The sequence below is a fragment of the Castanea sativa genome, chromosome 9 (assembly GCF_040712315.1).
Source record: "Castanea sativa cultivar Marrone di Chiusa Pesio chromosome 9, ASM4071231v1".
Lineage (NCBI taxonomy): Eukaryota > Viridiplantae > Streptophyta > Magnoliopsida > Fagales > Fagaceae > Castanea > Castanea sativa.
The window spans coordinates 33,205,187-33,225,321 of record NC_134021.1 but is presented as its reverse complement, the minus strand read 5'-3'; the positions used below and the strand labels follow the sequence as shown (position 1 = coordinate 33,225,321).

Below are 20,135 nucleotides of genomic sequence, written 5' to 3'. Positions count from 1 at the left end.
AACCCTGGCCGGGTTGAGAGAGAGAGAGAGAGAGAATGAGAAAGTGAGCGTTTTTAAAATAATTGAGAAAAAAAAAGAGGCGGGTTAGAGAATAGAAGTTTTCCCATTTCACGCGGATTAATGACGTTTCTCCACCGTTAGATTAATTGAAGGGCTGAGATTTGAATTCGAACCTAACGGAATAACAACACACTAAATGCCATTAACTCTATTGCTGACTTGGTTTCCTCTTAAATGATATCAGCACTTTCCCTAAAGTGTCTCGTTTTAATTGGTCCAGACTACAAGGTCAACAGGATGACCTTGTAAACCCAAACTGGCTAAGAATTTTCCTAATGGTAAAACTTAGATATAATACCCTTTGTTTTTTAATTAAAGTCAAACACTAAACCAAATTGAGTACATATAGTGTTCTTTTCTGCGTGAATGCCAAAGAAGGTGATTGAGAGAAAATATGTCAGAGAAACACTCACTCTTCTTCACAAAGAGATCAACTAAATTGGCCTGGGAGAATTTATAGTCATCGTAACTGCATCAACACATAAGTTGTGTAACTGTCCAATGGTTGAATGACGTGTGTAAAATAACTTAATCTGTAATCTAAAATGATCAAAGTTATCTTTACCATAAGTTCTTATTACAGCTTGTTGGGACTTTAATAGTGTGCAGTCATGAGCTTTCAAACCTTGATCCGTGAACTAATAAAGGTTTGGGCATTTGGACCCAATTTGCGGAGCAATTGATTATAGGCTTTTCAACCCATTGGTGTAGTGTAGGTTTTCCCAAAAAAGCAGTAACAACACTCGTGGGCTATGGGCCCAATCAGTATGGCGAGGATGTTTGGGCTTTTGGACCCAACCTATAAGCATAAAATAATGGGCCTTGAGGGCCATTTTATGTAGGAATGAGTATAGGCCCAAATCTCTTGTAAATTAGAGGATTGTTTCATAATGGTTTGTTGAATTTATGTTGTATGTATTAGTCGTGTCAAATATTGCCACCCTTGCAATGAATGCAAAATAGATTCTAAATGCAAAGCACAACGAATACAAGAAACTTATTTGAATAAGTTATGATTTGCTACATAACTACCTAACTCTATTGTATTATGGAGGATAACGTGAGAGACAATCAAAAGTTGATTTCTTCAATAAAAATAGAACAGTGTTTTTAGACTTCATTCTTTTTTTCCGGATAGATAGGATAAGGTGTGAAATTTATGGAATTTCCATCATAACAATTTTTTCAATAAGTAATGATATTTTCCGTCAGTAGTGTTGGAGGGGTTTGATGAGATTCAAACCACAAACATCGACTTAATTAATTTTTATCCTTTTATCATCTCAAAAAAATTATTGGTATCCTTTTATTAGTAGATCTAGGTCCATTATTCTACCATATGACATTTTAGCCCTTGAACCATATAAATGAGTTAATTTTGGCAAATCGAGTTCGGGTTAAAAATAAGTTGTTCTAAATAGGTTTCAAGTAAGTTGGGTCAATCAAGTTAGATTGGTCGGTAATTTTATCACGACGATAAAAAATTTAAAATATTTATCTATGACGGTGATGACAACAACAACAACAAGAAGGTATTTTTTCACAAGCATAAAAAATTATATATATATATATATATATATATATATATATATATATATATTTTGCGTGCCCAAAATCACCTCTGCTACAATAAAGGAGTCACAATTTATTTATAAGTGGGGTTAAGCTCAATCCTACCAATTAAGGCCCCAAATAAGTATTGGTTCCCCCCCCCCCCCCCACGCCCAAGTTCCCTCACGTATCCCAGCGTTTTCTCTCTATTTGTTTTCCTCTCCTCTTCTCTATTCTTCTCTCCAAAATGTCCATCCCCTTTCACTCTGGCTTCCACACCTTCTTATAGTCCTTTGTTAGTGGGCTGGCTATCATTACCTTCTCCACTGACCCACACATTCCCATGCCCACCAAAAGCCTAAGGGATCCTCATGAATTCAGAGGATGACCTTAGAACTTGTTTCAAACGCTGGATAGTGTTCAAAAGTGGATCCCTCCCAAAAACATAGTTCTCGATGACCGATCTCATTGGGGCTATGCATAGATTCCCTTGGTGGTCGGCTTCTGCCCTGCCAACCTCTTAAGAACTCCTCGGGTATTGTCACCCCAATCCCTAGTACACAGTCAGGGATCGGGCCCATTGTGATAAGGCTCGAGGTTATCTCCTGCATGCGTATCGGGCTTACATCACCTAATGGACCTTGGGCTTCATGTTGGGCTTTGTCCAGGTGGGCTGACCTGGTTCCTCGAGCCTAGCTCACCCATACACACACATACATATATATGTATACACACACACACACACACACATACATATATATGTATACACACACACACACACACACAACAGCAGCAGCAGCAACAACAACAACAACAACAACAATAATAAGGGTAAACTACATATTTAGTCTTTATCATTTACATCATATTTCAATTTGGTCCCTAAACTTTCAATTGTGTCAATTTGGTCCTAACATTTCAGTGTCATGTCAATTTAGTCTCTACCATTATCTCATAGATGAAAAATTGTTGATATGGCTAATGACCAAAATTAAAAATTAGTTTATTGCCACATCAATGGAAACTAATTTTTTACTTTTGCCGTTATCCATATTAGCAATTTTCATCCAAGAGATAACAACAAGAGCTAAATTGACACAACACTGAAAAGTCAGAAACCAAATTGACACAACTAAAAGTTCAGAGACCAAATTGAAATATGTTGTAAAAGATAAAGATCAAATATGTAATTTACCCTAATAACAACAACAACAATAATAATAAAACTATTACTTGTCTTTGTCTTTCTTTCAATACAAATAAAAGAAAAAAATTACAAATTACTCAAAATAAAATTTTAAATAATACATAAATTCTTAAGTTGACATGATTCATTGTTCACTTATTAGATTTCATCACCATAAAAAATAGTGGAAAAAAAACACTAAACATTGTGGACCATCAATTTTTTATTGTTACCATACGTGATTACCATATATACTAAATGTGCATGTTAAACTGTAAATAATGAATATATTGAACAGTTTTATTTGAATATAATATATAAAATAAAAACCAACTTTTAAAATAGGTTAGGTTCAAGTTGGGTACCAACTTGTTTCTTTTTATAGATCTTGAAAATTTCAATTTCAATTTCAATTTTATACAAAATTATGATCTCTGATGTGATACCCCAATTTGACTGATTGTGTGATGTATGTGGGTGTGTGATGAGTCCCACATCGGGTTTTTTTTTTTACTGGGTAGATCTGAGCTTTATTAACAATTACAATGAGCTTCAATTGTGACTAGTCCTTTTGAGATATAGCGCAGATGTGGCTAGCGCTTTTCCTTAGGTCGTTACTTATGGTATCAAAGCCAGCCAAGTAACCCCCTGTGGGCTCAGAGACACTACTCTATAAAGTAGGCCATAACGAGGACGTTAGGGATTTAAGTGGGGGAGATTGTGATGCCCCAATTTGACTGATTGTGTGACATGTATGTGTAATGAGTCCTACATCGGGTATTTACTGGGTAGATCTGGGCTTTATTAACACCCACACACATCACACAATCAATCAAATTGGGGTATCACAATCTCCCCTACTGAAATCTCTAACGTCCTCGTTAGGGCCCACTTTGTGAGGTAGTGTCTCTAAGCCCAGATGGGGTTACCGGGCCTGCTCTGATACCATATATAACGACCCAAGGAAAAGCGCTAGCCACATCTACGCTATACCTCAAAAGGACTAGTCACAATTGAGACTCCTTGCAGTTGTTACTAAAGTCTCAGATCTACCCAGTAAATACCCGATGTGGAACTCATTACACACCCACACACGTCACACAATTAATCAAATTGGGGCATCACATCTGATATCTACCGCATTTTTAGTTTCAATATTAAAAAAAGAAAAAGAAAAAAAAGAAGAAGTCTTTGGTTTGAAACATGGACAGTCAGTATTTATTCTAAAAACACTTGCATTAGTCAATGTAAAATAGAATAAATATAAAATTTTGACCAATCAACCCAAAAAATCACCCACTTCAGCTTGTTTAAAATTATGCTTATCTTGTCCATAGCTAAAGTAGCCATTAGTTTATCTAAAATTAAGCCTATTTTGTCCACAGTTAAAGTAGCCATGTAAATGACTAAATGCATGTAAATTTACATGTGTATTGTTTATATGTAAAGACATATTTTATTTATTTCTCAATTTACTTTTTTTGATTGGTGTTTGTGTGAGTTTAAAAAAAAAAAAAAAGTGATGTGAAATTGCAAATAAAAAATACATGCTTTATTGAAATAGTTTTTAGAAAAAATAATTTGATGTATTTTTAAAAAGTAATTGTGTATAAAAAATTATACTAAAATAAACAAAAAAATTTTTGCATGCCAATACTCTAATTAAAAATTTAAAAAAAAAAAACAAAACAAAATAAAACAATGTGCCAGAAAAACCATGAGGTGGTGACAGGAATCCAAATAATTTGTGTTTGCTTACATCATTCTTTCCCTAATTGAATGTGGATATTTTTTAATGGTTATATTAACAAGTATTATTAGAATAATTGTTAACAAACTAAAAAATTAAAAAAACTGTCAAAACATTAATTTTTTTTTATAAATTATTTTATAAAATAGTTCACTATCAAATATCTTAGAAAATTTGTTAACATTTCTCTTATTTTATAAAAGTTTGAACATTTTTAGTTATTAGAGAAAGAAAAATGTTAAGGCCTGAACAGAGTTCAAAACTTTTATCGCAAATTGTCTAGTAGGATCATGTGAAACCATAACTTTGACCTCTTACAACGTTCTAAGTCGTAACCAAAAAATATGTAAATAATGGTGGTAGCAGGGAAAAGTACGGATAACGGGATTGGAGCGAAGGAAATTACGTGTGAAACAAGAAAACAAACAAATTAAAAATAATCTACTGTGATTGGTGAGTAATAGCTGCCTCAGCCACACCTGTCCCTCTCCTATACCCGCTTTCTCGTCTAAGCCTACCCTTGGTTTTTTTCCTACACTTTCTGGTCAAAACAAACCCCACAATCATAATCACAATTAAAACCCTCATTACAACTTAAAATTAAAAAAAAAATGAGCCTCTGAATTTTTTTTTTTTTTTTTTTCTGGATTCAAATAAATCAGCGGCGGATTTTGGGTATTCCCTCATTAATTTAGATATTTTTCGATTGATTATTTATTATTATTACTCCACCTACCTCTCTCTTTCTACTGTCTACAATTAATTAACTCTCTAATTCTAATTCTTCACGTAACCATTTTTATTTACATCTCTCTCTCTTTCTCTGTTTTTTCAATTTTATTTATGTTCTTTTATTTGTAGAATCTAAAATTCTGTGTGTGTGTGTGTGTGTTTTTTTATTTAGAAAATAAACGGTGTTCGTTCGTGGCAAATTGTCGTTGAGCAACAGCAAGAGGTAACAGTCACTAAAAACTAAGTAAGTCAGTTATTAGAATGAATGAATTATGGTTTAAATTCATGTTTTCCTGTGTCTGTCCTAAATTTATATTTAGGAATTAGGATGTTGCTTTTTTCCTAAAATTTGATATAGAACAGAACAGAATCAATTGATCGGCGGAGGTTTCTAAGAAGCATTAATTTATATATATATATAACCTAGGAAGCATGTTATGTTTAGGTACAATTTGCTAAATTATAACATGAAACAAACACCGGGTACGGCACCGGCGCCGTCTGTGCTTCCTATATTAATTTGAATTTGATAATGGTATAGAATAGAAGACCCTTTTGCATCTTGAATTGATGCAAGTCAAGTCTAGAGCTAGATGGATTGGATTGGATTGGATACATTGAACAAAGAGTGGTTCCTTCCCATATTGATTAATTTGATATATATATATATAGTATAGTTCTATGATTCTCAGAAAATGCAGTTTTGGCCTGTAACATTTGGTACTTTTCTTTGTTTTAGAAACTGTATTCTTTTATGCAAAATTTATCCTCTCAAAGCAGCTTTGGGATGCTTGCTAGAGATTTGTCTTGCCACTGAGTTGCTGTACTTCCTGGCTTTGTTTTAATATAAATTCTAGTCAACTACATACAAATAAAATTAATAAAGACAATAATAAGTTCCTTAGAATAGTGAATAATAAAGTATGCGTGTCTCATTTTTCTCGCACCTATTGTTTCTAAGTAATCACGCTTCCTTGTTATAAAGAATCTCTTTTAATTTGATGATATCTATCTATTTTAAGATTTAAATTGTTTCACCTTTTGCTTTCTCTTTGACATACAACATGAGATTTTCAAGTTTTTCCTATCTAGAACCCAGGCACCTTGCACTTTAATCTTTACATTTTACTGGTGAAATTAAGACTGGTGAATCTTTAGCTTTTCCTTTCTCTTTGAGTCCAAGTCTTGTATAAAATGGCCCTACGAATCTATTCTGTCAACAGAACATAAAACCTGGGCGAAAATTTTTTAAATATGTTGAGATCATTTTTTGGTATGTATACTGGAAATGTTATTAGTTTCATCCCGTTGTATTTTATTTCTGAAGAACCAGGCATGCATGCTAATTGTCTTGTATTAAATCTATTTAGTGAGGACAAATAATTTGGTGGTGACCCATGATTACTGATGTTGAATTTCTTAATAATTATAGATTTTTTTTTTTCATTTCGTAATAGGTCTATTTAATGAGGAAAATTAGTTTGGTGATGCATTCCATCATCACTGAAGTGATGTTGAATTTTGTAAATTACAAATTTTGTTCACTTCAGTCTATGAACACGATATATATTTTGTTATTAACCTTGCCATTACAAGCCATAAAAAATAAAACAGATGTGCAGTTGATTTGATTCTCTAAAATTCTTTCAGCCTTCTGTGGACTCATTGAAATTTGAAAAGATGTCTTCCAAAAAGTGGCGGGGAAGTTTAACTGAGAAAACATTGTCTCCCGAAGAACAGCATGCCAAGGTATTATTTGACTCTAATTTTCAATTTATTATTGTTTACTCTGCTGTAGTACTCATGAATTGGAAACTTGCTGTTGGAGCAGTGAATAGTGGACATCACTGCAAAAATGCAAATCTCTCCATTAAGCTTTTACATATCACACTTGGGAATCAAAAACAAAATTTGGGGCAGTTTAACCACAGTGTTGCTTCTTGGTGTCTAATGGATATAGCCATAACTATGTCTCAACTGGTTTAATATATTAAACTATTGTCAGTAGATTAAGCCCTCCTTAGTTCAGGATTAGACAATATGGCTGAGTTTCATGTTGTCATGGCCATGCATGTTTATCTTGTTCCATGAGTGTTTCATTTGTGATTAGCTTCTTGGTCTGCAGTTTTCTTCCTAATGTGATTATTTGGTTTGTGAGAGTTGGCCATTCAGTATCCCTCTGCCTCTTCTCCCTTCCCAACTTGAAATTCTCATAAGTGCTCTAATTGGTCTCCATTGCACATCGCCAACCATCTTAAGCAACTCTCCCTTATCGTTTCACCAATAAGAGGCACCCTTATCTTTGAACAAAGAACTTCATTCTTTATGTTATCTTTCCTAGTATTCCCACTCAACCATTTAATCTTCTCATTTCAGCTACATTCATCTTGTGCTTATGTTGCTTTCTAACAACCCAACATTTTGTATCATAGAACATAGTTAGTTTTATAGCAACCCCATAGAATTTTCCTTCTTAGAAGGTATTCCACAATCACTCAATACTTCTAATGCACTTCTCCACTTTACCCACTCTGTTCTTTTCTATAAGCTACATCTTCCATCTCCTTATCCTTATGGATTATTGATATTAAAAGAAAATTATACACACACACACACACACCAAAAGTAGTCATTCTTTGACCTCTCTTGACTATCAATTTTTACTAACCCTCCATTCCTAGTTTTTATTTTATCAAACTTACACTCTCCATAAACTCATTTTTAGTCCTACTTAGTTTAAAACTTCTAAAGTCTAAAAATTCCCTCCAAACTTCCAACTTAGCCTGAACTCCCATTTTAGTATCATCTACTAAAATGATATCATTTGCGAAAGGCATACAACAGTCAACATGGACCTCATCCTGAATTGATCTTGTAATTTCACACATAGATAACCTATCTTAGTTTAGAAATGTTAAACAATTCAGACACAAAAACCATTACCTTGCATATCTGGTAGGCTGTCAATGGCTGCTGGAGGCAAGGCATTCTAGTTTTCCCAAAACTGACTCCTATGCAAGGAATAATGATTGCCTAGACCATCTAGGTTTTTGTGCTAAGATTAAGTTTTGGCCAAACATTATGTTCCATTGTCTGGCCAATGTTTCTTTTTATAAAGAAAATTCGGATAAGAAATATAAGTCATCTTGTCTCACTTGCAAATTTCTAAATCAGATCAATGCTAGGAAAGATTGAAGATTGTTTTCAAGAATTTTTTTATTATGCCTCCTTCCTTATAATTAGCTCATATATGTTTGTTTGTGCTTAAATTGAATTTCAAATGTTGCATCATGGACTTCAATTTCTCTTTCACAACACAGGTGGGTAGAAATAATGTCTTAGCATGATAAATGAATTGGTGAGAAAAAATATTTTGTGAGGGAATAGTTGAAGTCAGAAATAATTGTTTCTCTTTCTCCTTCAGATCAATGAAATCAGAAAATTGATTGGTCCTATTGCTGATAAGTTTCCAACTCTGTGTTCGGATGCATCAATATTGAGGTTTCTTAGAGCTCGAAACTGGAATACAAAGAAGGCAGTGAAGATGTTGAAAGAAACCTTGAAATGGAGGCTCGAGTACAAGCCAGAGAAGATCCGATGGGTATTCATGTGTTCTATAATTTTCTGTTTTGGTTTAAAGGGTACATTTACATATCATCCACTCTATCTTAAAAACTTATGCATCATCTTTAAACACTAAAACAGATTATTATACATCCAAAAAAAATGCTATAAGATCCAACTGAGTTTTATAAATTTGTTATGAGGAGACTCTTCACTCCCTTATAGGAATAAGCATGCGCATATCTTGCCAACTGCTACTTGTCATAACTAAATTAGTAGGAGCAGTTCAGTAGGGTTGCCCCTTCCCTGTCCTTCCCTCCCTCTCATTTTTCATTCTGGTGTATAAGTAAATGGTTTTGGATGGTGTTTGGCATTGCATGTGGAGTGTCAGGGGGAGGTGGCTTGGGGACTAGTACTTAGGGATAGCAGCTTGGGTTTCCTGATGGGGCTTTCACAATTGAGCTCATGATGCTTCTATTGGGTGGATTTGGTGAATGTAGGGTTGTGTGGATTTTGGTTTCAGCAATGCTTGGGCTGGAAATTGGGACCTGGTGGCTGTGGGGTATTGTTTGTGGTTTTTGATGACTGAGTTCACATGGAGGCTGTGCACACTGAATCTATCCTCACTTAATGATTATGACAGTCCTTTTCCCTTTTTCCTGGATTGTTCTATTCTCATTCAAGGTGGAATGTGGTGGTTTGATTGTTGTTGTGGTTGAGGTTTGGGGCTGAAAGGGTGACCAGGGTGGTGAGATCTGGGTAGCTTGGGGTGATTTCAGGTTTTTGGCCATGGGTTTAAATTGGCTTATATCATATCATTGTTGTTGGTGATGTTGTCCTGGTTGGTGGTGTCAGAGAGAGGTGAGTAATGGATCAATGTTTGCTTTGATACCAAATTTGATGCAGGACAATAAACTCTAAAGTGGCTGATGTCATATTTTTTGGTAATGATGTCTTCATTGTTGGTGTCGGAGAGAGGAGGCTAATGGATTGATGTATGCTCAGATACCAAATTTGATGTAGAACAAGAAGATTTGGTATTGGATTTGATGCAGGACAGTAAGTTCTAGAGGAGGCTTACATTTGAAAAAATAAAGGAAGAATAAAACAAAGGGATGGAAGTTAGGAATCAGCACCTAGGGTTTGCTTGAAATAGAAAAATAGAACGTAGAATTCAGTATCTAGGGCTGTTTGGAATTAGCACTAAGCTTGATAGAAACCCAGGAATCAACACCTAAGCTTGCTTGGAATCAGCTGAATGGAAACGCAACTCCCAAATTGGACACCTTTTACTCCATGTCTCCATCCCCTACAGCTTTGCTCCTCTAAATGTTGATGAGTTATGACCTAAGAAGCACTAACACTCCAAAATCTCCATTGTGTTTGTATTAAACATGTGTACACATCTGACATACTAAGGACACTCCTACATGCGTGTCCTCATTGTGTTGGGAGAAAAAAAAATATTTAAAAAAATTTCTTTGATTTTAGATATGTTTTGTAAGATTATGATATTTATTTTTGAAATTTTAAAGTAAACATAAAATATGCATATAAATAAACAAACTATACCCAAAAATATATTTATTAATGGTGGTATCTCCACACAGTGTTGTGTCCTAATTTCTTAAGAATTGCCATATCCATGTCATGTTGTGTCTGTGTCAATATCACGTGTTCAAGCTTCTTCGGTTATGACCACATCAAGGGGCAGATGGTATGATTTGGACAAATTGCTGAAAGAATTGTTTTTATTTCTTTATTTAATTTGGGGGGGGGGGGGGGGAGGGGGGTGAATTTGGCATGTACTTTAAGTAAGAATTTGTAACTCTGTATTTTTTTTTTCTTCATTTTTGTGCTTCATCCATTTTAGAGTTTGATTTTACCTAATATGTTGTGAGTGATAGAGCGATGCCACTTATGTACTAGTGTTACTCTCCCAGATGCACTTGCAAATTAGAATAGTATATAAGCTTTGTTGCCCATTATGTGCTTACTGGAGGTGGTATTTTTAATGCTTTTAGGAGGATGTTGCTCATGAAGCTGAGACAGGAAAAATATACAGAGCTAATTACTTTGACAAGCTTGGGAGGACTGTTCTTGTCATGCGACCTGGTTGTCAGGTAGTTTAAATAGCATGACAAGAATTCTCAGACATCTGCGTTAGTGTTGTTGATGTTTCTCTTTTTCTTTCTCATTTTGGTCTCTACGGTTGAATGTATCTTGTTCAATTTGATTGCACCTTTTTCTTTTACCATGTCAGAATACAAACTCAGCAAGTGGGCAGATCAGGTACCTGGTTTATTGTATGGAAAATGCCATAAAAAGCCTGAACTCAGGTCAGGAGCAGATGGTGTGGCTAATTGATTTTCAAGGGTGGAAAACATCAAGCATATCAGTGAAGGTGACTCGGGAAACAGCTCATATACTGCAGGATTTTTACCCCGAGAGACTGGGACTTGGAATTCTCTATAATCCACCAAAAATATTTGAGTCTTTTTGGACGGTATGTCATGATCTACCTCCTTTTGTTTTATCATTTCACGTAAATATTTATTGCTTCTAAGTTGTCGGTCCTAGCTATATGTTTATATTGAAAGCTGAACATCTGACTCTTTTCATCTATTTACCATGCAAAAAGGGAAAATTCTAGACTCTTATGTATTTATTATATACATGAGTTTGTTTTTTACTTCAACTTTTGTGGTTCTTAATGATTGTCAAGCTTAAGAGAAATTCCTTACCATATCAGAAATAAAGCAATGGGTTAGTTTTCATGTATATGTACATACTCTAATTTTTTTATTTTTTTTATTTAAGAAACAATACTGAACTAAGTACCGGATTGTTAGAGGAAAGTCTTCTGATTTATAAGCTAAAAGATAATATGTGAGTATGGCATTAGCATGAGCATTTGTAGGAAGAGTAGTTTTATTTATTCAGTGGAAAAGTGAAAAGATATTATAGTTTGCAACTGGTTGGAGGACGATCTTATTTCTAGTAATGCGATAATGAAATCAGGAAAATAACTTTCAAGTAGGTATGGCATAATTTATTATGGTTCTCAAATTTTTGGGTGGGATGATTGTCAGGTTTGTTTATAACATTTTGTTTAACATTTGAAGAGGATAAGGATCAACTGGTTGAAATTTACATGGAACGGTTAGGAAAGAAGAGACTTCGAATCCAAGATTTACTTGAGCTCTCAATGATAGAGAGTTGAGAATATGATTTCTTTGCTTAGCTGTATAAGTAGCTTTTTCCCGCATTATTGCTAAGAGAAACTGTAAAGATGCTCCTTGTGTGCAAATTGGTGCATCATGGTAAAGTTTATCAAGGGGACAATGAACCTTGTGCAAAACATTTAAAGCATTGCAGACAGGTTATCAGTTTTTTGCTGGTTTTGTTTATTTGAATATTTTAAAAAATTGTAGAAGTCAAGGATTTGTTGGTAATTTTTTATATGACACAAGCTTTTGTAGTGGTCCACAGGTCTTTTCTCTAGTTGCATTTGATTGCTTATGACTGGTTGTTAGAACTTAGAACCTATAAGGTTGACTTTAGTGAACTGGTGTTGTATGTGTAACTTCAGTGAAGAAACAGCTGATATATTCTATTTCATTGGTTAGATTCTCATGAGTTGCGACTTTTGTCTTCTGTAATTAATTTGTACTTTGGTTGGAAAGGATCGTTTGGGCAATTTAAAGCATAGCTTGGTGTATCACAACTTTCTCTTTCTAATGTGGATCAATAGGGGGGGAGGAATATCTATTTCAATGGTGTTGAGCTTTATACTCTTGAGGTTAAAAAAAATATATATGTTATCTAACTTGTATGACTGGATGTGAGCTTATAGTGGTGTCCATGATTTTTATTATTATCTTTTCCCTTGGAATTCTAGACCATGAATTCCTTTTTACATTTTCAAATGTACTATTTGTATGCTTCTTGTATTTATAATGATTTAATAAATTTTTTACTTCTTCGTTTCCTACGCTTAACTTGATTTCTAAAGAAAGCCATCATTTGGATTTCACTATCATCAACTTACTTTACTGCATGAAATTTAAAAAACTAATGAATTTTCCTTTGAAATAGATGGTAAAACCTTTTATTGAGCCCAAAACCTTCAAGAAAGTGAAGTTTGTCTACTCCAACCCTGAGAGCCTGAAGATAATGGAAGAGTTCTTCGACCTTGACAAATTGGAATCAGCATTTGGTGGGCGAAACTCAGATGAGTTTAACTACCAAGCTTATGCTCAAAGAATGAGGGAAGACGACAAGAAAATTGCTGACTTGATTAACCCTGGTTCATCATCTCCTTCTTTACCATCTATTTTGACCGAATCACTGCAATCAGACTCATTGGTTTCTGATCATGGTTGTGAGGCCTCTGATGAAGTGGGTTCGTCATCTGGTGATGAAGCAGCTTCTTCGAACTTGGAGGATGTTGATGAGAAAATACAAGGCCAGCCATCTAGCTGCAAAGATGTTGCAAATGATGATGCCTTGAAGCAGCCAATTAGTAATTAATATTTGCAATTTTTTTCTATCAAATTCTAACTTATATGATTACTCCTAAATAGAATGGTAGCATGAATCCAAAATTCAGTGATATTTTATTTTCGCAGTCCGAAAGCAAGTACTGCAGTAAGATATTTCACTTTTTTTTTTTCTTTGTACAGTTACAAGCGGCTATGTAAGGCTAAGAATAATGATGTTTTATAATACATATTCAATTTTTGAAGTGTATTCTAGCTTGCTCTATATTAATTTGAAATGCAGGAAGTATTGATTAACATTAAGATAATTGCTAGACTGGTATAGATCATGAGGTCTTGCACAAAAATCATACTTTATTGAAAGTTCCTTCATCCTGCCATGCGAAGATTATTAGGAGGAGGGGGGAAGAAAATTGGTCTCTTTAATGAAATTGTTAGGTCCTAAATATTTATGAATAAATGTTTAGGTTATAATTTTATGTTAGTTGGCAAACCGAGAACAAAAACATGTCTAGTTTAAGCTTTAGACATTGCTCATGCTGATTTAAGTCAAGATTCAAGAATAGTTAAACTGCAGAAAGAAGAATTCAGAATTCGCAAGGCTCAACTGATCGAAAGATAGGCTCGACAGATTGAAGATCATATTCTGCAGAATTTTATTCAAGCCCAAAGCCTGCAAAAACGTTTAAGGTTTGTGTCCAACACTACCTAGTATAAAAGGAAAACCCTAAATACGTTTCAATAGTTCTTGAAAGTCTTGTGAGTTATTCTTGTGAGATTTGTGAGGTTTCCGTAATCTTCTAACTCAACAAGCCTCTATCAGAAAGAAATACAAGAATTGGTGGAGATAAGTTGTTGCATACAAGATCATATATAGCTGATGATTTAAAACTTTGAGTGGAATCTCAAAGTCACAAATGTGGGTGTTTGTATTCAGCAAATTTAGATAGAAGAGTCCATGGATTCGAAGCTTTGTGTGATCATGTGAGTAAATACTACAAGAGGTATCTTTAGATTTAGGGAAAAATCTATTGTAAAACTTCATTCTATCATAGTGAATTTGTTGTCTTGGGGATAGTTTAGGTCAAATCCTCCTCAAATTTTTTACCTTGAAACTATTGGTTTCATTGGTTTTCTTAGATCATCATATTGCTGTCTTCTTTACTTCTCTACACTTAGCTAAATGATTGTATGTGTTTAACCTAGATTTGAATAATAAACCTAAGTAACAACTTGGTTAATTAATTAGGTTAAACAATCTAAGTATACAGGGGTCTAAACAAATTAACAAGTGGTATCAAAGCAGGTTAGCTCTTAATTAGGTAGTTTTACCTTCAGTTGATCCTTGACCCCTATTGTCATGAAACGTGGTCACTCACTAGTGATCCCTCCCCACTTTGATGGGAATAACTATGCCTACTAGAAAGTGAGGATGAAAGCCTTCCTGAAATCTCTGGATGAGAGGGTGTGGATGCCTGTGGAAACTAGTTGGGAAAGACCTGCCACTCCTATGGCTTAATGGACTGATGCTCAAAGGGAATCAGCTAACTTTAATAGTAAGGCTATGAATGCGAAATTCAATGCTATTTCTATAGAAGAATTCAAAAAGATTTCTAATGTGGAGATAGCCCATACTGCTTGGAATATCCTGCAAATTGTGCATGAAGGCACCAAGATGGTAAAAATTAATAAACTGCTACAGTTGACTTCTAGATTTGAGAGCATTAGAATGACAAATGATGAGAGTTTTGATGAGTTTTATGCCGAACTGAATGACATAGTAAACTCTGTTTTTTAATCTAAGTGAAGTATATAAGCAGCCTAAGATAGTCAGGAAAATCTTAAGATCTTTGATTGAAGACTTTAGACCCAAAGTCATTGCCATAATTGAGAGCAAGGATGTGGACATCATCCATGTTGATAAACTTGTAGGATCCCTTCAATCTTATGAGTCTGACCTACCCAAGACTAACAAGTCAAAATTTATGGCCTTGAAATCTGTAGATGATATAGATGATTGTGAGTTTAATGATGAGATCACATCTACAAAGATTGCTTACCTTGCCAAAAATTTCCAAAATTTTTTGAGAAACAATAATAGAAGGGCAAGAAATCAAAATAGTGTTGACCCTAAGAATGTGAAGAAGAATGAATCAACTAAAAACAACTTTTCTAAAAAATTCAATGATAAAGTTGTTCAATCTTCTAACAATTCTTTAGGCCAACAATGTTTTGGTTGTCAAGGGTATGGACATGTAAGGTCTGAATGTCCCACATACTTGAAATTAAAGGGTAAAACTATGGTTGTTACTCTTAATGATGATGAAGAATTTGGTCATGAGTCTGAAAGTGATCAAGAAGAAAATTTCATGACTTTCACTACTACTATTGTAGTTGATGGACTTGAATTTGTTGAGGAGAACCCTTCTAATGGGGAACTCTTTGAGAATGCTAACTTGCAAGAGGCTTACAACAAGCTATACAAGATTACAACAAAAGATGTAGTGAATGTTGACCTAGGATTGAAAAAGATAGACACTCTTGAACATGAAAAGAAAAATCTTTTGGCCAAATTGTTTGATGCTAATGAACTTATAACTGCTGTTAAGATTGAGAACACGTCCTTGATTGAAAAAGTTAAAAGTTAAAAGTTTAGAATCTAAATTTCTTGTTGCTAGAGAACAAATTGATAGGACTTCTAGTTTTAAACTTGATAACATGCTTAGTGTTCAAAAATCTGCATCTGATAAGATTGGTTTAGGCTATTTTAAGAGTGGTTTGTCTTCTATGGTGACTCCCACCAAGTCTATTCCTCCTGTATCTATGCCTAAACCTGAAATTAGGATTTATAAGGAAAAAGTCCTAGCTAAGAGGAAAATTAGGGTAGATCTAAGTGACACCAAACCCAAGAAACCTACTCATCCTGTAGGTAAGAAACAGCATAAGCCTCAATGGTTTTGTCACTTCTGTGGTGGAGTTGGGCTTTAAGTTGCAAGCTAGCAACTAAACCAACAGTGTTTGTGCCAGAAGCACAATATTTCATGACAATTATTCATGAATTGGTAAAAGCTCTCAGCCTCTATTCCAATACTGGAGTAGGTCAACAATCTCGTGTGTGTAAAAACTCCAACTTCAGGTCTCCATCTAAGAAAGTGTGGATGCAAAAGACTCAACATAAATAAGTCTATTTGACATGGTCCTCATGCTTGAACTCTCGATCCTTTGGACAAAATGTTTTTATTTAGGATTTTATATTCTGCATTTCATTCTAGGGTTGTTTAGGATGTCTTTAAGTTTTTTTTTTTTAATTAAAAAATAGAAAATAATAAATTTTGTATTGCACACCACTAAGTGTGTAATTAAGGTTGATCAATGAAATTTATATTTCATGTTTGTGTACCTTACTTAGCTTTGATGAGCTACTTTTTGCACTTTGCTAGTTTGTACTATGTAGTGCTTAATTGTGTGAGTTGTTTATAGACTTTGAACAAACAGTGTTGATTTTGATGTCACATATTTTTCATCGTAAGGACTAAAAAATCCTAGGAGAAAGGCATATATAATCATCTCACCATTGTTACTCGTCAATCATGAACACCTATATGCAAATCATAAAAGTCATGATCGGTAAGGTGCAGCACTTGCATAGCAAGATAAAACAAGGTGTTATTAAAAAAATGTGTAACAAGGGTATTTCTTTTCTATCTTCTATATGCCTACGCATGAGTTCTTTAATTGTGCTCAAAAGAAAAAAGAATTAAAAGAAAAGGAAAAGGCAAAATGAGTCAAAATGTTTTTATATGATTGCAAGCATGTTTTCTAGGAGATGTGAGAGTTATATGATGTAACTCTTTAGGTCATAGTCACTTTCAAACCAATGTGATTGATGATGTAGAAACTTTGTTTAATTACTATCTACATATCTCCTTTTTTTGTACTTTGTACACGTCCTAGTTACACACTATATGCAAATCAATGCTAAATTCTATACATATGACTGTGCGTTGACTAATCTGGCCATCTCTAGTTACTCATAATGTGATGTTTAATACTTTTTCTTTGGTTAGAGTTGAATTTGAAGAAAAGAGTTTTTAAAGTTTTTAAATCAATTGAGATTTGCCTCTTTTGGGAAAATTTGAGAAAAAAATGCTTATGGAGACTTCTGGAAGTGTTCATGTGCATTACATATCATAAAAATTGGTTTTCAGTTGTTTCCTGCAAAAATTTTACGTTTTTCAAATCTCAAAATTTTTTCACTAGTTCGATTGATTGAAGTTAATTCTAGACCAATCGAAAATGTTCAGTTTTTAAGCCAAAAGTCTCTGTCTCTCTCGATTCCTATTCAATTGCTCTTCAATCAATTGAAAATTTTTAAAACACCCTTTCGATTGCTATTTGATTCCTCTTGACCGATTGAAAATCGGAAATTTCAAATTTTTAAGGGTTTGACAAATAAGTTTTTGTCCTATTCTTTTCTTTTCTTCCATTTCTCTCAATCCCTTCTTAGAACAATTCTTTCTTCTTCTTCTTTTGTCTTTTTCAAGTCAAAACTTCATGGGTTTTCTTCTACACATTAGGTATGACTCTTTTATCCTTTCTTTTTGATCAAATTACATACATTTCATGCATAGATTATTCAAATTTATGAAATTTTCAAACTTGAGAAATTTTGGGGGGGTTTTTTTAAAAATTTTTGAGTGTTTTGCTTTAAAATGATCATTGGGTTTTTGTCTATATATGATGTATACATGATTCCTCTGCTTTAATTTGAATTTTTTCATGGATTGTGAAAAAAATTTGAAATTAGGGTTCATGTGTTCTTGAGAAATTTAGGGATTTAGTTCAATTGAGTAAAATTGGGTAAAATTGACCATTGCTATTGATTAATTGTTTAATTACAACATGTTTTAAACTCGTTGTGATAATTAATTTGACAATTTGTGTGTTTTTTAAAAATTAGGGTTTATGTTCTTCATAAATTGGGGATTTTTCATTAAACTTGATTTTCTGAGTTAATTTTTCAAAATTGTGAAAATTTGAACACCTCAATGCATTAGTTCATGCATCATTTGACTCTATGCTTCATGCATCATGCAGATTTTAAAGATTGCATATATATCTTGTTCATCTCTCTTTCTAATGCAGTTTGCCCTTGATTTTGTGTTTTTGTTTTGTTTTCCTCTCTCTTTAGATCTTAGAAATTGCCCTTTAGAAATCTAGAAACATCAAAACAAAAGCCAAAAGAGTTGTAGGGTCAACTTCTAAAGCTGACGAGGATTTTGATCAAATTAGGTTTTGTACTCTCCAAAATGCTCAAAAGTTTGAGACATTAGTTAAGTAGAAGTCTATCTGAAGTGAAAGGAAGATTAACCTAGATGAGTCTAGGTCAAACACAATCTAGAGTCTAGGAGCTAGTTACCTTTGTGTGTTCCGATCTTATGCCCGCTCTAAATGCCTTGATTAGAAAATTCTACTCGAATCTATCTACGCATTCTACTTCATCTGATGGTCACTACTTGGCTTCGAGGTGCAGAATTTCAGATTAATAAATAGATAGTATTTGAAGCTCTTTCAGTGCCTCTTGTTCAGAGACCTACTTACCCATACACTGAGTCTCATTCCATGGATGATGTCATGTCTCTTCTCTGTAGAAGAACTGTCCTAGATTCCATTCTTGTGAGTTAACTGAGGTTAACTCTTTGTTGTTTAGGATAGCATGTCATAACATCTTTCCTATTTCTCATGTGCATGCCATTCCTATAGATAAGTGTATCTTTTTGTATGCTCTCATCAGCGATGGTTCCATTTGATTTCCATCTCTCTATATTCAAACCATCATTGAGGTACATAGGAACAAATCTAGGAAACGTCTATTCTTTCTAGTCTTTATCTATAGGATCTTAGACTACTTAGAGTTAGAGTGTTTTCTTTCCCTAGAGTTGGTCCATCTCACTGTACCTATAGGAGCGACCTTCCTCAAATAGCGTTTTGCATAGAAGAAAACTATTGAACCAAGTGCTAGTACAACAAAGAGAATGAGAGTAGAGTCTACAGCTAAGGATGTACCTATTGACCCCACAGCTACTATTCCTAATGATGATGATGAGTTTAATGCTGATGCTAATTTGGATGCTGATGTTGCTGGTCCTTCTAGATCCCCTCCTTCTCTCAGTGAAATGATGAAGACACTTATGATGACTCAGGTAGCTCATGGACAGTTATTAGATGACCTTATATTAGATGTAGCTGCCTTGAGAGCTGAATTTGCTGCATGTACCACCTTCTCCACTCTCGGATTCTTGATGGATGCCTTTGGCAATGCGTAACAAAAAGGGAGAGTAGATGTGTGAACTCTTGTACTTAAGGGGAGAGCAACTTTTGTATTTAGGGGGAGTTGTTTCTGTTTTTCTTTTTTTTCCTTTTTTTTTTTGGTTATGTACTTGTTTCACAAACTATGATTATTCTTATTGATACAATGATTATTCTCTTGGAAATTTTTTGTTTAGTTTGCTTTGTGAAATTAAGTTTAAATTATATTTTATACTGTATTTTCCACACATGCATTTATGGTTTTTTCTAGTATTTTAGGAATTTACAAGTTAATTCTTTCATCATGCTGCTGCCTATTCTTGCAACTTATAGATAGTAGATTTTGATTGAATTTTAGTAGGGAAATAACATGTATTGGGTTAGTTCTTGAATTGAGCAATTCATGTTTATGTATGTTTTTTCACAAATTGCAAAGGGGGAGATTGTTAGGTTCTAAATATTTAGGAATAAATTTTTAAGT

The 20,135-nt window shown here is 34.0% G+C and overlaps 1 protein-coding gene across 4 annotated transcripts; it reads left to right on the top strand.

Moving 5' to 3' along the window:
- The first annotated feature begins 5,115 nt into the window (after positions 1–5,115).
- Positions 5,116–13,595, top strand: LOC142611018 (uncharacterized). Of its 4 annotated transcripts, none has more exons than XM_075783015.1 (7): positions 5,116–5,222; positions 5,452–5,523; positions 6,930–7,028; positions 8,704–8,880; positions 10,868–10,966; positions 11,107–11,349; positions 12,942–13,595. In XM_075783015.1, exons 3-7 carry the CDS (start codon positions 6,960–6,962, stop codon positions 13,374–13,376), a joined length of 1,023 nt encoding a protein of 340 aa, XP_075639130.1. In that variant the 5' UTR covers positions 5,116–5,222; positions 5,452–5,523; positions 6,930–6,959; the 3' UTR covers positions 13,377–13,595. The 4 variants fall into 4 exon arrangements, with proteins under 4 accessions (XP_075639130.1, XP_075639132.1, XP_075639131.1 ...); XM_075783017.1 differs by having other exon boundaries at positions 5,120–5,222; positions 5,452–5,502; XM_075783016.1 differs by lacking the exon at positions 5,116–5,222 and adding an exon at positions 5,305–5,336.
- The last annotated feature ends 6,540 nt before the right edge of the window (positions 13,596–20,135 follow it).

Coding starts and splice junctions, on each gene's coding strand:
- LOC142611018 (XM_075783015.1), top strand. CDS start 6,960: ATGTCTTCCAAAAAGTGGCGGGGAAGTTTAACTGAGAAAACATTGTCT. Junction 8,881..10,867: donor AGCCAGAGAAGATCCGATGG/GTATTCATGTGT, acceptor TAATGCTTTTAG/GAGGATGTTGCTCATGAAGC. Junction 11,350..12,941: donor TATTTGAGTCTTTTTGGACG/GTATGTCATGAT, acceptor CCTTTGAAATAG/ATGGTAAAACCTTTTATTGA.